Source organism: Archocentrus centrarchus, chromosome 21 (genome assembly GCF_007364275.1).
Source record: "Archocentrus centrarchus isolate MPI-CPG fArcCen1 chromosome 21, fArcCen1, whole genome shotgun sequence".
NCBI lineage: Eukaryota > Metazoa > Chordata > Actinopteri > Cichliformes > Cichlidae > Archocentrus > Archocentrus centrarchus.
In genome coordinates, this window is record NC_044366.1 from 26,425,822 (window position 1) to 26,440,388 (window position 14,567).

Consider the following 14,567-nt stretch of genomic DNA (forward strand, 5'->3'; position numbering starts at 1 on the left):
TGGCCAAAAGAGTATAAGTCATAAAGCTGATGTTTGATTTTGATTCCCATCCCTGAGCAGTTCAGACAGAGGAGAGGGACTTCACTGCTTTTTGCTCCCAGAAGTGAGTGCATCTGGCTGCATGAGATAGTTTGCCACCCATATTGGATTGTATTGGAAAGTCCCAGCTCCTGCCAGTCCTGGCATGAAGCCGCAGTAGCTCCCCTGAGAATATACTGACTCCCCTAGCAGAGCTCGTGAAACATCATTAGAAAAGAAGACTGTAACCCTGGATGAGGGTCCTGTCTTTAAGTAGAGGGCAGAGCCCAGCTGAAGACAGCAGTTTGTGAAGCTTGCATACTGCTTGGGTGTTGTTTTGCTACTGGCTTGTCAGCATACCTAAAAGATCTGCCTTTGTCCAACTGACAGCTATTTTTGTTTGTTGGACATGTGGATGCTGCTAACAGGAATTTTACACCCTTTTTGGATAATTGTATAGTTGTAAGATTTCCAGCTCATCCTGGTACAGCCATGGAGGGTCTTGAGCAGCTTGACATGGTGGGTGATATCAGCCCAGCTCTGGAGGCCACAGAGGACTTTATCCACTGCATGGATAGGATACAAGGCCAAGGTTCAAGCCAGGCCCAAACAGGGAACCTTCAGCCTGCCAGGCAGTCTAAGCAGCTGCAGGAGGTCTCCAGTACAGCTCTGGGCAAGCTGAGCTCCAGCGGTGTGTGGAGCCTGCTGGCTGGAGAGCAGCCAGAGGTGGGGCCTCTAGGCCTAGCATGGGCTGATAACTTCAGTGTTTTGGGGCTAGGGATGGGTTTGAGGCATGGCAAGAGAAGCCGAGCACGCTCCACCAATGACCTGGCTGCCCATACCAAGGAGTGCACCAACAACACCACCAACTCCTCATCTAACTCGGCCTTTAAGAAGGGACACAGCCGGTCCAGGTCAGATGTGCACTACCGTCCGTCTGCCTGCACCGACAATGGATTGCCCACAGTGGACTGCAACACCCTGAAGAATATGATCCTCAACCACCAGCAAGAGGGTGAGTTCATACACACACTGTCTTTCTGTGAATAATATCATGTGCATGCCAATGTGAGTAAGTTAGTCCATCTCCATAGTAGAACTGAAAAGATGAGTCAGTGATAATAAGTTAATCCACAGTTAATTTACAGCAGGGATTCTAAACAGGAAATTTGACTAATTAATCATGTTGCATATTATTTAATATGACATAGTGGTATATATTAAATAAACTTTTTCAATGTTTCAGTTTTTTATGCAAAGAAAAAAGGGCTCTTTCATGTGCAAAATAAGCTAATTTATATATAATCTGTAAATAGCTCATCCCCATTTTATTAGCTATTTGTTTAAACTACAAGAATGCTACTATATAAATTTAGAAAAGTGTTACATTTTTGCATTATTCCAGAGGATGTGTGAGGTGAATGTATGATATGTATAATCCAGTATCATGGATTTCAAGGGTTAAATATATGATATCATGGATTTTGCATTTTTTAAGTATGTAGTGGATTGTTTGAAATCCAAGTTGCAGATGAACCAAAATTTTAAACTGTGTTTTTACCGTTCGGTGTGGTATATGTGTACACAAGAAGTGTGGGAACCTTGATATGTGAAGAGTTTAATAAATTGTTTTGGTTCAAGGTTTTTTTTTTCTTTTTTTTCTTTGTTTATTTCATCCCTTCATAACCCCATACTGCTATGCCAAGCTGAGCTACATGTAAGGGGGAAAGATGTGCAGCAGTAAGTGGAAACATTACATCTACTCCTGTCTAATACAGTGTTGACCCTTGGCATGCCTCAGCCTGCAGAGGTATGGCCTTTACACAACCTCTCAATGGTCACAAGAGGTTGGCAGAAATCATGAAGTTGTGAACTGAAACTGCTGCAGATCCCTGAAAACCCAGTTCTCGGCGGGTCGTTATTTGTATGTGCTCGTGCCACTGTTGGGGGGGTTCTCGCTGCTACTCGCCATGAAACTCTAGCTGTTCAGAGATTCACCAACCCAGACGTCTGCCCATAACAATTGTTAGGAGGTAATCAATATTATTCACTTCAGTCAGTAGTTACACTGCTTTGCTTATCTGTGTATGTTTTCCAGTTTGAGTTAACCGACCCCTTAATCAGATTGGATTTGCCTAATTGGGCATTTGTGGCGTGGAGAGTCGCTTTGACTCATTGAAGATGATGTCATGGCCTCTGGTGACCAACTCATTGAACCTGCCAGAAATATGCGCACCTCCTCCTCCTCCTCTGCTCCTATCGACCGTCCATTCACTGAAAAGCTTTCTCAGCCTTTGAGAGGCTTTCGGAGGACAGAAGTCCTGGACTATTTGTGCTGCGGATCGGGGCGTGTGCTGTACTTAGGCTGAAGCATCCTCAGAGAAAGCAATAATGACAGAAGATGATGATAACTTGAAATGACACAGCTGTGCTATGACAGTCCTTACTCAGGCAGAGAGCCCAAACACACACACACACACACACACACATACAGAGCATTTGTTTGTGTGTTTTGGCTATCTAAAGGACTAAGGAGATCCTAAGGGATCCTGAAGGATAATAGCCTGTAATCCTGTCAGCAAATGGACTCAAATGAGGCGAGAGAAGAGGCAACCCAATTACCCAGCCCCTGATACTGGCAGGATTATTTAGTATTAGCATATGTGTGAAAAGACATCAGGCTATTTAGTTCAGCTCGATGTGTATTGAAAAGAGAGAAGGAGGAAAAGACGGTAATAAGCAGAAGGCACTGTGATTTCGCTCGGCCTCACTATGTCTCTTCATTCACATAAAAAAAATGGCCTGTTGGCTTTTCCATTAGTGACAGCTGGGGATGTTTAGATGCTAAATGGACATGATTATCATCTTTTTATGTACACAATATACATGCATATGTAACCAAATAGGCTTTGATAGATTTAAAAAAAAAAAACATTGTCAATAGGTGTATTTTATTCACTCTCTTCTGATATGTTAAAAACTAAACTTAACTAAACCTAATTTGCCTCCATTTTAAAATAAAACAGATTGATAGTAACATTCATAGTCACAGATACTGAATAGGAATTGCAGTAGAAATGGTAATAACCAACCACACAATAAAAAAGCTCTGAAATGGGCAGTGACACAAGTAAAACCTCAAGTTCCCCCCTGTCAGTGCACCTAACCTGTCAGGAGTCCTTGAGGTTGCAGTGCACATGCCATGTTATTGTCACTAAAACGGTAGTTTTAGAGAAAGCAAATGGAACAGAACAGAAGTCAAAGTGTGGTATTGTGTAAGCCCAGTGGTTATAACTAAGGATGCTGTGACTATGAATCATTCATTTATGTGTAAGGCAACATCAGACTTCACTTAAGTAAATGAAATACAAGAAATAAATGCATCCAAAAGTATAAATGTATAACAAAAATTTTGTTTTAAATAATTAGAATTAGTCACATAATCTATTTGCACTAGTCTCCCTTCATGTCAGAAGAGATTAACAGGCTACTGCTTATTGCTGTGAATTACTCTCGTGCTAGTTTCTTCTTACCCTGCTTATGGTCGCTCATGATTAATACACACACACACACACACACACACACACAGTGGAGCTGACGGGAAACAAGTAAAGTAAGGTATTATTAATTGACAATGATTGATCTCCATGACTGCAGTGTGTGCGATAAAAGCTTCCCAACAGGTGTTAAACCAACTTTAACATGAATGAGAGAGATTCACGGATGCGACAGGGAATGTATTGTCTTGGGAGTTTTTTTTTTTTTTTGTTTGTTTGTTTTTTAGTCGTGTAAGCTTTCTTGAAAACAGTGTGTGGTTGAATAAAAAATTATTGCAAACCTATGAAGAAAACCTGTGGATGTAGCATGTATGAAATACCTCCTTCCTCTGAATTTAAAACTTAAGGTTGAGAAGACAAACAGCGAGCGGCACAGTGGTGCAGTGGTTCACACTGTCACCTCACATCAACAGGGATCGTGATTTGAACCAGCCAGTTGGTTGGGGCCTTTCTGTGTGGTGTTCCCATGTTTCCTCTTTGTTCAGCTCTGGCTTACTATTCATTAGGGACAGGCATTTTAAGTCAGAATACTTTTTGACATTCTGTGGGAACTATTTAACTTTTCTTTGAAGATTGCCCAAATGACTCGTACGCAGCCTTGTGACATGCTAGCTTTAACTATCAGAGTTTGCAGCAGACCTCATTTTTCTTCTTTTTCAGAACATTTTGACGACTGTAAAAGTTCAACTTTTTCATTCTTTGTATTTAAGGACTATTAGAAATCACGACCATTCCTACTGATTACACGGTTGGCCATTCGATCCACAGCTATGCCTGGAGTGAGTCTATTTACTTTCAGTTGGGTCTTTCTGCTGAGTCTGTAAGCATTTGTGCTTTCTCAGTTCCGGTTGTATTTGACAGCACGTTATTATTCACACAAATTCTGCCTTTGCTCAATCTAGGGATTTATCACTGAACTTGGTCCCAGATGACACACACACACACACACACACACACACACACACACACACACACACACACACACACACACACACTTGTACTTAAATCCAGGTTAAGTGAAGAGGCTGACAATATTGGAAGTTCCATGATCTAGAAAATAGATGAAGGGTGGGGCCTGTATGCATTTGCAGGATATGTCTTCACTCATACCCAGGAAACTTAGACACAGCATGTAATTTCAAGCAGGAGTTTATGCCTCAATTGACATGAAGGTGGTAGTGTTATTTAACAACAGTCAGAGTGAAATGTTAATTATGGTTGAAGGCTTGTATGTGTACGTTAGACCATTACTGCGTGTGATGTCAAAACCCACCAGGTAGAGACGAAGGCTAATTGAACAGAGCAGTTTTCCTCACCACAATGCCTAATTCTCATCTCGAGCCTCCCAAGCGTGAAGACTGCCAATCAGTCAGAGCTGATTTCATTTGCATATTCATTTGTTCCTTTAGCAAATGGTTTGTTAACATGCATAGTCAGAGACCTAGAGTGACACCATGTCAGCTGTTGTTTTGATAAGATTGATGAGGCACCAGGCTTGCCACCCTTAAGTTAACGGGAGCTCTGAGAGAATTAGCTTTTCCTTTTCCCCCTTAAACCAAAATGCTCTATCTACCAATTAGACTGCTTGTGGTCAGGGTTAGCAATTAAATCAATTTGTCATATTGATTTAGAAAACTTGTCTTTCCGGTAAGCTTTGATTTAAGGTCTGTCAGGGCAAAAAGCTTCAGTATGTCAAGGTTTAAATTGAGTTCTCAACATGTTCCACTTGGAAAATAGGCAGTTTTAATCTGCAAAGTAACTATTGTTGCAGGCGTATGATGAATGTTTTAATGTGAAACAATAGAAAAAAGACGAGGTATCCAAAAAAACTTTCTACATAAATTTATGCAGTATGTATGGATTTTGTCCTACGACCTACCAAATGATTGAAGGTGGACAGCTTGCAGTACAGTAACACTCTTTATCAGTCCTCAACCTTTTCTGCCTTATCTGAGGGCCACCAGTTTGTCACCGGTTTCATACTTTAGCTTGTAGTTCCTGCCCTGCTCGGCATAGCATGTGATTCTTTCTGTTCCTCTTTTAGTGGAGATGCAGTGAGTTGAGGTTTTCAACAGTGATTATTTTTTCCCAGTGTTAGCTTCATTTAGGGATGTGAAAGGTTCCAAATGTTCATCCACAGGTCGCTGGCATTTCAAAAATGCAAAGTTACTGTTATTACAGTTACCGCAGATTTCAACTTTCACCACATATTTTTATGTTTGCTGTATCTTTTTGACAGTATACAGCTGTGTTTTTGAGAATAACTAAAGATAATTTTTGTTAAGATTCTGACAGGTTAATCAAGAAACCCCAACGCTAGCCTATTTCTGTATATACAAATGAGATGATTCATAACAGTTGCCATTGAATCAGTGAGAAAGTTCATTGTAATCACAGGACAAGACTGAAAGAGAGAAATGAAAAATTTGTTTGAAACAAACTTTCTGAGCAACAGACAGTGGATTATCAGAGAGGAAAGGCATGCCCCAGCCTTCAGATTAGGAAAGTGGGACAGGCTGCCCACTGGCTTCTTTAACAATATTGTTTCTTCCTGCCTTCGTTACAAGAAATGCCTCCAGAGGAGCTCCTGTGGATAGCTATCTCTGACCGAAACACAGACGCTCAGGTCTGAGCAACAAGGCTTTGATAAGTGACCTCCTTCGGGAAACTGAGTGACCTTGATTATGGTTCCTGAGGTCAATTAGAGTTGTAACAAATGAGATGGGAAGAAGCTGCATAAACAAATCAAAAGGAGGCAGGTTGTTGCTTTGGAATTAATTTTGATGTTCTCGAGTTCCCTCAAGTGCTCTGAAGTCTCCCAGTCTTTTATCAGTAGGAGTTCAAGCTATAGATCCTCTTCATTAAAGGAAAACACCACAATGATTCTACCTTCAGTATTGTTCCCAACCTTTAGTCTGTAAAGTCTGTGTGTAGCTGAATCCACAGCAGCTACCATTTTTGTTGACTCCAAGAGAGAACACGAAACACAAAGAGAACACAAAGCGACAACGAAACAAAAATGGTAGACACCTCCACAGAAACTCAGCCTACACCTCTGGCTTTGATCCATATGTTCCCACCACTCAGTTTCTCAACAACAGACCTAGGCACACTATTTCTGTGACTACTTCTGTGTTATTACCTTCTCGTGCTCTGCTGGAGATATCATGTTGAGCAGTATTTTTGATTGATGAGTGTGTTTTTTTTTTTTAATTTGCTAAACATAACAAAAATGTAAATGACGAGTGGATTATAAAATGTAGCTAAAATACATGTTAAAGTTTATTTATAAAACGTTATTGTAGTTTAAATATTTTCTGGTAGGAGATGTGTCTCCTGTGTAAATCATTTTCACTTGACTAGCTTTAACGAGTGCAAATTTGGGTGGTTAAAAAATTACTAGTTAACGTAAAAGTTGTTAATATCGCTTTTATTTTTTTTTAACCTCCTGAGACCTGAGCTCCTGTTAGTGATTCATTTTTAATTTCTCTTAGATATTTGTGATCAGACGGACCTGATATGTATATATCTAAGCTTCCTCTTTGAACAGGAAGTTGTATTTTGTTACATGGTTGTTACATACTTTTGTGAAAAAAAAAAAAGTGTCCTCAGATATGGACAATGGGATTATTTTATAGCATAACACAACAAACTGTTATCTTTTTATATGCATGAAACACTTAACTTGAACCATGTAAACAATACAGCTGCCAACACACACAAAAGGAACAAGCTCCATACTCTTCAGAGTCAGCTGTTATGCATACAGGTTGGTGAATGATACACAGACGTTTTAGTACTGTTATAGTGTATTATTTAAAGCTTATAGTAATGTTGTTTACCTATTAAAGTCACATGGCTTGAATGGTGAGGTAACATGGGATTATAATAAACACACATTTTTGGCCCCATTAAAAACTCTGATGTTATAAATGGTTTGCCAGTAGAAAGGTTTTTATTTAAATAAAAATTTATGTTTCATTTCTACCTTTTTCCTGCTCCTTTTCTGTGCCTGTTCAGCTGATAAAAACAGCAGTAACAGTGTGGTGAAGCAGGGTGAGATGGAGCAGCGTGAAGGGCCCCGAGGCCGCTGGACAACCTGCCATGTCGAGCTGACGCCTTGCGAGCTCCGCCTGTACACTCTGGACAGCAGCGCCAACCGCCAGCTGGGCACTGCCTACTCACTGTCACACTGCCAGAGCGTCATCTCTCCAGCTCCCTGCAGCCAGCCCAGCCAGATCACCCAGCCCGCAGACCAACGCACGCTTCAGGCTGTCTTCTTCAATAGCACACGTCTTCAGCTGAGGGCGGCCAACCAATGGGAAGCCATGGAGTGGAGAAGGTTGATTTTGGAGAAGGTGCAGGCAGCCAGACCCATCAGGCAGGAGAATCACCAGCATAAGAGCGGAGTGGAAAATCAGCAGGTCGCCAAGTTTCCTGCACCCATGTCACCCTCTTCTTCGCCCTCTCCGTCTGGGCTCGACACCAGGCCTGATGGCGAAAGCGACACCCCCACCTCAGCAGAGGCATCCCTCATTCTTCCGCTGAATTCTGGTGTCCTGAGCAGACCCACCACCCTGCCCTTGTTCACGCAATGCTGCCAGGATGTTCTGAAAGCTGGTCTGCTGTACCAGCTGACGGATCAGAACAACTGGCGAGCCTTCACGTTTGTCCTCACCAGATCTCTTCTCCAGGCCTTCCCTACCGAAGGCCGTGGGTCTGTTTCCCAACCTGTCCTCCAGTACTCCCTGGCATCCTGCATTGCTGTGCAACATGATCATAAGCCGGAGAATGGAGAGCCATGGACAGATGAAGGGGAATTCTTCCAGGCTGTTTTCCCCACTGAGGTACTTCGACTTCGTGCTGATGGTCATCTTAAGGCCCAGGAGTGGGTAGAGGCCTTGCAGGAGGTTGTCAGAACACAGCAGCCTGCACAAGAAGGGACAGAATCAGGAGAAGGACCTCCTGGTCTCCAAGGGGTGCTATTGCGATCAAATCCATCTAGGGACAGGAGGCAAAGGGAAGCCCAGAGAGCCAAGCGGCAGTCAGTCACCACCAGTTTCCTCAGTATTCTCACCTGTCTGGCTGTGGAGAAGGGGCTCACTGCTCAGAGCTTCAGGTGTGCAGGTGAGTGGCTTTTACAAATATAGACAGTTATAAGAAAATTAACCATCCTGAGGGATGTACTACAAAGTGAGATTAACGGTTTCTGTTGTGGGAATACTTTATATATGTGCAATTTGTTAAGCCATATGTTACTAAAACCACTGAATGAAACACAAACTGTGCATTGCATTATCACAGGAATGTGTATGCATTAATCTTTATTTGGCTGCAGGATAGTAACAGTTAATGTTTAAATGTACCCAGTTTAAATTTTCAGGGCTCCAGTGTGCAGCCATCACGTTAGAAATAAACAGCAGCACGAATAGCGCACTCAGAGTTAATAATTAACTTGAATTAAAATGCTTCTTTTACCGCTCTGTGTGCTACATCCCAAGATTAATGATTTTCTGCAGCATTACTTTTGTCTTATTTGCAACAGTGTTGCCTTTTCCTGTTATACTCTCTATGTTCTTTATATATTTTTATCACGTTATCATATGATAACATTTCTGCTTGAAGTAGGTGGCAGTCAAGAAGAAGAGTTGCATCCTGTGAAATGCCCAATTTTATGTGATTGTGCACAGAGCCTGAAGCAGAAAGCCTGGCTTAACAGAGAAAGGTGATAATCACCGCTATGATACCCGTTACCTCCAACTGGAGTTTTAGGTTTTGTTGAGCCAGCTAACACAAAGAAAGGGTGGCTGTGTTGAACTTCCATCATAGTATAACCCTCGGGTAAATCTTTGTCTGAAACAGTTAATTATACTATCATTGTGCTGGCTTTCTTTTCAGCCTTTTTGTCATTCACAGTCTGCTTGTTCAGTCTTATCATCAACAAAGTGTGACTGATTAATGCAATTCTCAGGAAACTAGACCGGACCCGGCTTAAATGGAAACAGAAAAGGCAAGAATGATGCGCGGTTAGCTGGAGCTGCTAACATTGGAATTGGAGATAATTCCTAGTGGCCGAAGACATGGTCATTACAGTGAAACAAATAATCCCAAATGTTACAAACACTGAAATTCTTTCTGTTCTGAAACCTGAACAGTGGGTCGGGTAGAAAAGGACTCAATCAGTAAGATATTTGCAGGACATTCATATGAGAAAAGAGCAATAAGTTTTTGCTTCACTGTTTTGTTTTCTTGAATCATTATATATGCATGTTAGCGCTAACTTCTAGGTATCTAGTGCTGATAACGTCAGCCATGGCTTCAAAAACACAAGATGGAAGGAATATAACGCTAATGTCTTAAATGGTTATGGCTTAAACATGTAGAGTCCACAACCAGTTGCTAATGTGATAACAGCTACACGTTGATCGTTCCTCATTATTTTTTCCAAACCAGAGTTCTTACTAGTTTCTGTTTTGTTTTGCTTTAGTTGCACATGCTGTTGGGGATTTCCTCTATGACGATTATAATTATTCCGTTAGCATCACTGGGTGCTTTTAAGTATTTAGCGTGAATCCTTTTTTATTTCCAGGTCTATTGCAGCCTTCTTCTCGTTTATTATTATTTTTGACACTCTTCATACCAAGCCCTGTCAATTGTGGGCAGTGTTTTACTCGCTCTAGGTGTAAAACACGGGCTCTCTCTCTCTCTTCTCTCTGTCTCTTACCAGGGCTTTGAATAATCCCCGCTCACCTCCCTTTTTATTTGTAACAACTGGCTTATTAATGCAGGGCTGTTTGAAAAGCCAGCTGAAACAGGAACAAGGACAGAGGCCATCTGGGGGCAACTGATGATAATTGGTAGGCTTAAAGCACCGGAGGAGAGGAAAAATGGATGAATGAATGAATGAATGAGAGGGAATAAAAGCAGCCTGGGGATGCTACAGTGGTCAGCCGTGATCGTAGTTGTTTGTTTGAAGGGTTTCTGGGCAGAGCTGGATGGACGGGACAGCTGGATACGTCCATTTTTCTATACAGAGCACACCTCTGCTCTCTCGATCCATTCATTTCCCTCCTGTCCTCCCTTTCTTTACTTTTCCGTTCACCAGTTCATTCATGCTCGTAGCTTTTCCCTCTTTTTGTCCCCCTTTCTCCTGCTGTCACTGCCTCATTTATTTGACTGTATCCCTTCTCAGTCTCCTACAGTGTTAGATGCCCTGAAGTCTTTTTACATTTGAATTGAAGGCCTTGTTAGAAGGCCTGTGTCTTCTCAGAGGTTTTTAGTTTTCATGATTTTTCATTTCTGTTGTGGAACTTGGTCGTAAAATTTCTCTCACACCTTTATTTTCTTTTTTCTGAAGTACACAACTTTTTTTCACTCTTCAGTTTTTTTTCCTCCTCATTTGCTCATGGATTTTTGGATGTTGGACAGATGTCAGTTTGACATTTTCTTTATTTTCTTACTTTATTGACTACTAAACGGAAAGTAATCAACAATCAATGACAAAAACGATGACTGCTGCAGCATTGCTGCTAAGTTAGTTTTATAATGGTTAAAAAAAATTAAACTATGTTAGTGACCTGTTACTGATGGGGTAGAAGAGTTGGCCTTTTACTTTTGTTTACTTTGATACTTCTATATATCTGTTACAGTGGTTGGGCCATTTGCTGGCATGATTTTGGTCTGATTGTTCCCTTAGATGAGTCACTGCAAGTCAATAAAAGTTGGTCTGAGTTGGATAGACGTGTTGGACAGCACTTTTAATCACTGTCAAACACAAAATGAGGGTATAGCTCCAGGAAGAATGATGTTCACCCCTCCAGCAGAGATCCACTGAAGCTGCTCTGGTGGCATGTGATGGCACCTAACACCCTGGCCTGACCCTCTTTTGTTTAAAGTTTCAATTTAAAGTGTTTATTAGATCGGATGGTGTCAACAGAAAACAAGGAAAGAAATAAGAGTGTAACATGGAAAGCAGTCCATCAGCTGGTACAGAAAAGAAAGTTTCAAGTTGCAGTCATGTAGTATGGGTCCTAGTTATCAAGCTTTCTGGATGTCCCTGGCAGTGTCAGTCTTTAACTTAAAACAATATTTGTCCATCCATCAGTTTTCTGCTACTTATCCAGATCCAGGTCACAGGTGCAGCAGTCTAATCAGAAATGCCCAGACCTCTCTCGCTCCCTCCCTCCACCTCCTCCAGCTCTTCTGGGGGGCCACCAAGTCCTTCTTAAGGCAGCTGAGAGCGTAATCTCTCCAGCGTGTCCTGGGTCTAACACCTGGAGACACGTCCAGGATGCATCCTAATCAGATGCACAGACCACCTCCACTCGCTCCTTTCAATGCAGAGAAGTAGCGGCTCTACTCTGAGTACAATTTGTATACACACAATAATATTTGTGTTACTATTAAATCAGTGAGGACTGCCCTTTGCTGAACTAGGTCCTGTCAGGGGAACTGTAAGGAAGTTCTTTCTCCTCACTCTCACCAAGTGCTTCCTCAGAGGGGATCATCAGCTGCATTTTAAGGTCTTAATCTAATAATATGAAGTACCTTCAGGTGAGTGTTGTGATAAACTTGCATTATGTAAATGCAGTTGAATTCCAGGTGTCTTTTTTTTTTGATGAATCTTTGCAGAATTGGACCATTTTGCATGTTTTTACAGTTTTGGTGCAAATAGAAAAATGACTATCTATAAATCCATCCATCCACTCTTAACATGTAGAATGTGCATCAACACTTAGCTGAAAATAGGTTTGGATAATAATCTAATGTGCGACTACGAGACACTAACAAGTCCTTCATATTCAGTATGCTTCTTTAGCTTCCACTGTTTTCCCTTTGAACTTGTTTCAAGTCTTCTCTTTGCACATGCAGGCTATTTCCATACTTACATATAGAGTGAATCGTTATTTAACATCAAACTGGAAAATGTATTCAACTAATTATATATGGGAACTGCTGCATTTTAGAATCCTTTTGAAGGAAATGGTTAGTGTTCGTTTGAAGGCTGTGACTCTCCGTCACCCCGTAACCCCTCACCGCAAACGCATAAGCATACAGACACACACACACACACACACAGATTGTGCAGTGTGTGCTCTCAGGTTAGATGACCCCTGTTTTTGCACTGGAGCACATTCTCAGGCCCCCACAGACCATGTGAATCTGTGGGACAGGGGGGCTTTGGGTGAAGTGGGAATCAGTAGATATGAGAGAAGTGAGGAAGTAGGAGGTGGGTTCACATCAAAAGACAAACAGTTTCTCTCTCTCTCTCTGTACCATACACACATACACACACACACACACACACACACACGCCATCTTACTCATAGTACTCTCTCCATTTGTCCACATTTTCATTGGAGTGTTTGGTTGGTGTGAATGGGGCACATCAAAGCTCAGGCTTCTCTCGTCTTTTCAGTTTTAATTCACACATGTGCATAACACACACACACACACACACACACACACACACACACACACACACACACACACACGGGTGTCCTGTCAGAGGTGTGGTTGTTTGAACCACTGGCGGGCAGATGAAAGCGTGAGCCCCCTTTTTTCCCTGATGTCATCTCTCTCTCTCATGCTATATCTCTGTGTCTCTTTCTCTCTCTCACTCTCACTGTGAGCAGGTCAAAGTGACCCTCTCTCACTACAGAGAGCCGCAGTACAATCGGTAGACCTTTGAGCTATGTTTGAATTCCCATTCATCTTTCCCTCTGTCTCTCTTGCTCTTCATCCCAAAAAGACGCATAAAAGATCAGAGACGAGAATAAAACGCAGTTGTTGCTCTGCTGATAATGGAGGAAGTAGTTAGCAGCTGAAACTATTAATAGTTACTCTGGAAATTTTACAAGGTAGCCTTTGAGAGGATTACAGCGTTCCTCTTCAAAATGAAAAATAAATAAGCTAAATAACTGAGAAATATAGAATAAGGTCTAGTATAATAATCTTAATAGAAGTAGTAGTAGCAATGAAAAGAGGAGATGTACTTTTTCAGTCAATATTTTCACTCCAGCTAGCTTCCCTGACTAGTGTAAGCTATCATATTATTTTGGGATGCAGTTATTTCCTTGTCAGTGTCAGAAAGCATGCGCTGGGCGATCAACTGCTGACTAGAACCCTGACACCCTAAAGAACCACATTTAACAGCAGTAACTTGAAGTAATTGTTTGCTGTCTGACGTTGTCAGTCTCACATCATTGTGGAGAAATTGATTGATTGTGTTTATTCAGTTCACTGAGGTTTGCACGCATTTGTTTACACATGTCTCTCTTAAGGTCCTGCCACAGTACTTCATTTGGATTGAGGTTTGACTGGGTCATTGCGGCACCTTCATTCTTTTTTTTTTCCCCAGCTGTTCTGTTGTTGATTTGCTGCTGTGCTTGGGGTCGTTGTCCTGTTGCATGACCCAGTTTGGGCCAAGCTTTAGCTGTTGGACAGATGGCCTCACATCTGTCCAATGAGGTGTTCGTGCTGCTATGCTGTGTTTGGTTTTTACCAAATATGGTGCTGTGCATTATGGTTAAACATCTCCACTTTGGTGTCATCTGTCCAAAGGACATTGTTCCAGAAGTCTTGTGGTTTGTTCAGATGTAACTTTGAACCCTAAGCTGTGCTGTCATGTTCTTTTTAGAGAGAAGAGGCTTTCTCCTGGCAACCCTTCCAGCCCTCCCAAGCCATACTTGCTCAGTCTTCTAATTGTACTGTCATGAACTTCAACATTTAACATGTAGAGTCTGAGATGTAGCTTGGTTTTTGTTTTTGTTTTTTTGCAGTTTCTCAGAGCACAGTCTGACTTTAGGGTGAATTTGCCTCCACTCCTGGGAAGATTGTGGCATTGTGTTAATAGACAACTAAATGCTCCAGACCAGCAAACTGCTAGAACTTCTGTTTTCATAGAGGTGCTCACACTTGCTGACAGTGATTGAGGTAATAGAGTGCATTTGATTAGCAGTACATGGCTGCTGCTTACCTTCTTAATTCCTA

The 14,567-nt window shown here is 41.7% G+C and overlaps 1 protein-coding gene across 1 annotated transcript in view; it reads left to right on the forward strand.

The window, feature by feature from the left end:
- Nucleotides 1–454: 454 nt before the first annotated feature.
- The window catches only part of plekhm3 (pleckstrin homology domain containing, family M, member 3), a 45,893-nt gene continuing 31,780 nt past the window's right edge, over nucleotides 455–14,567 (forward strand). The window contains exons 1-2 of the mRNA XM_030758946.1: nucleotides 455–1,033; nucleotides 7,596–8,702. Coding sequence (XP_030614806.1) covers nucleotides 511–1,033; nucleotides 7,596–8,702 — 1,630 coding nt within the window. The 5' untranslated portion in view covers nucleotides 455–510. The remainder of the gene's footprint in view (nucleotides 1,034–7,595; nucleotides 8,703–14,567) is intronic.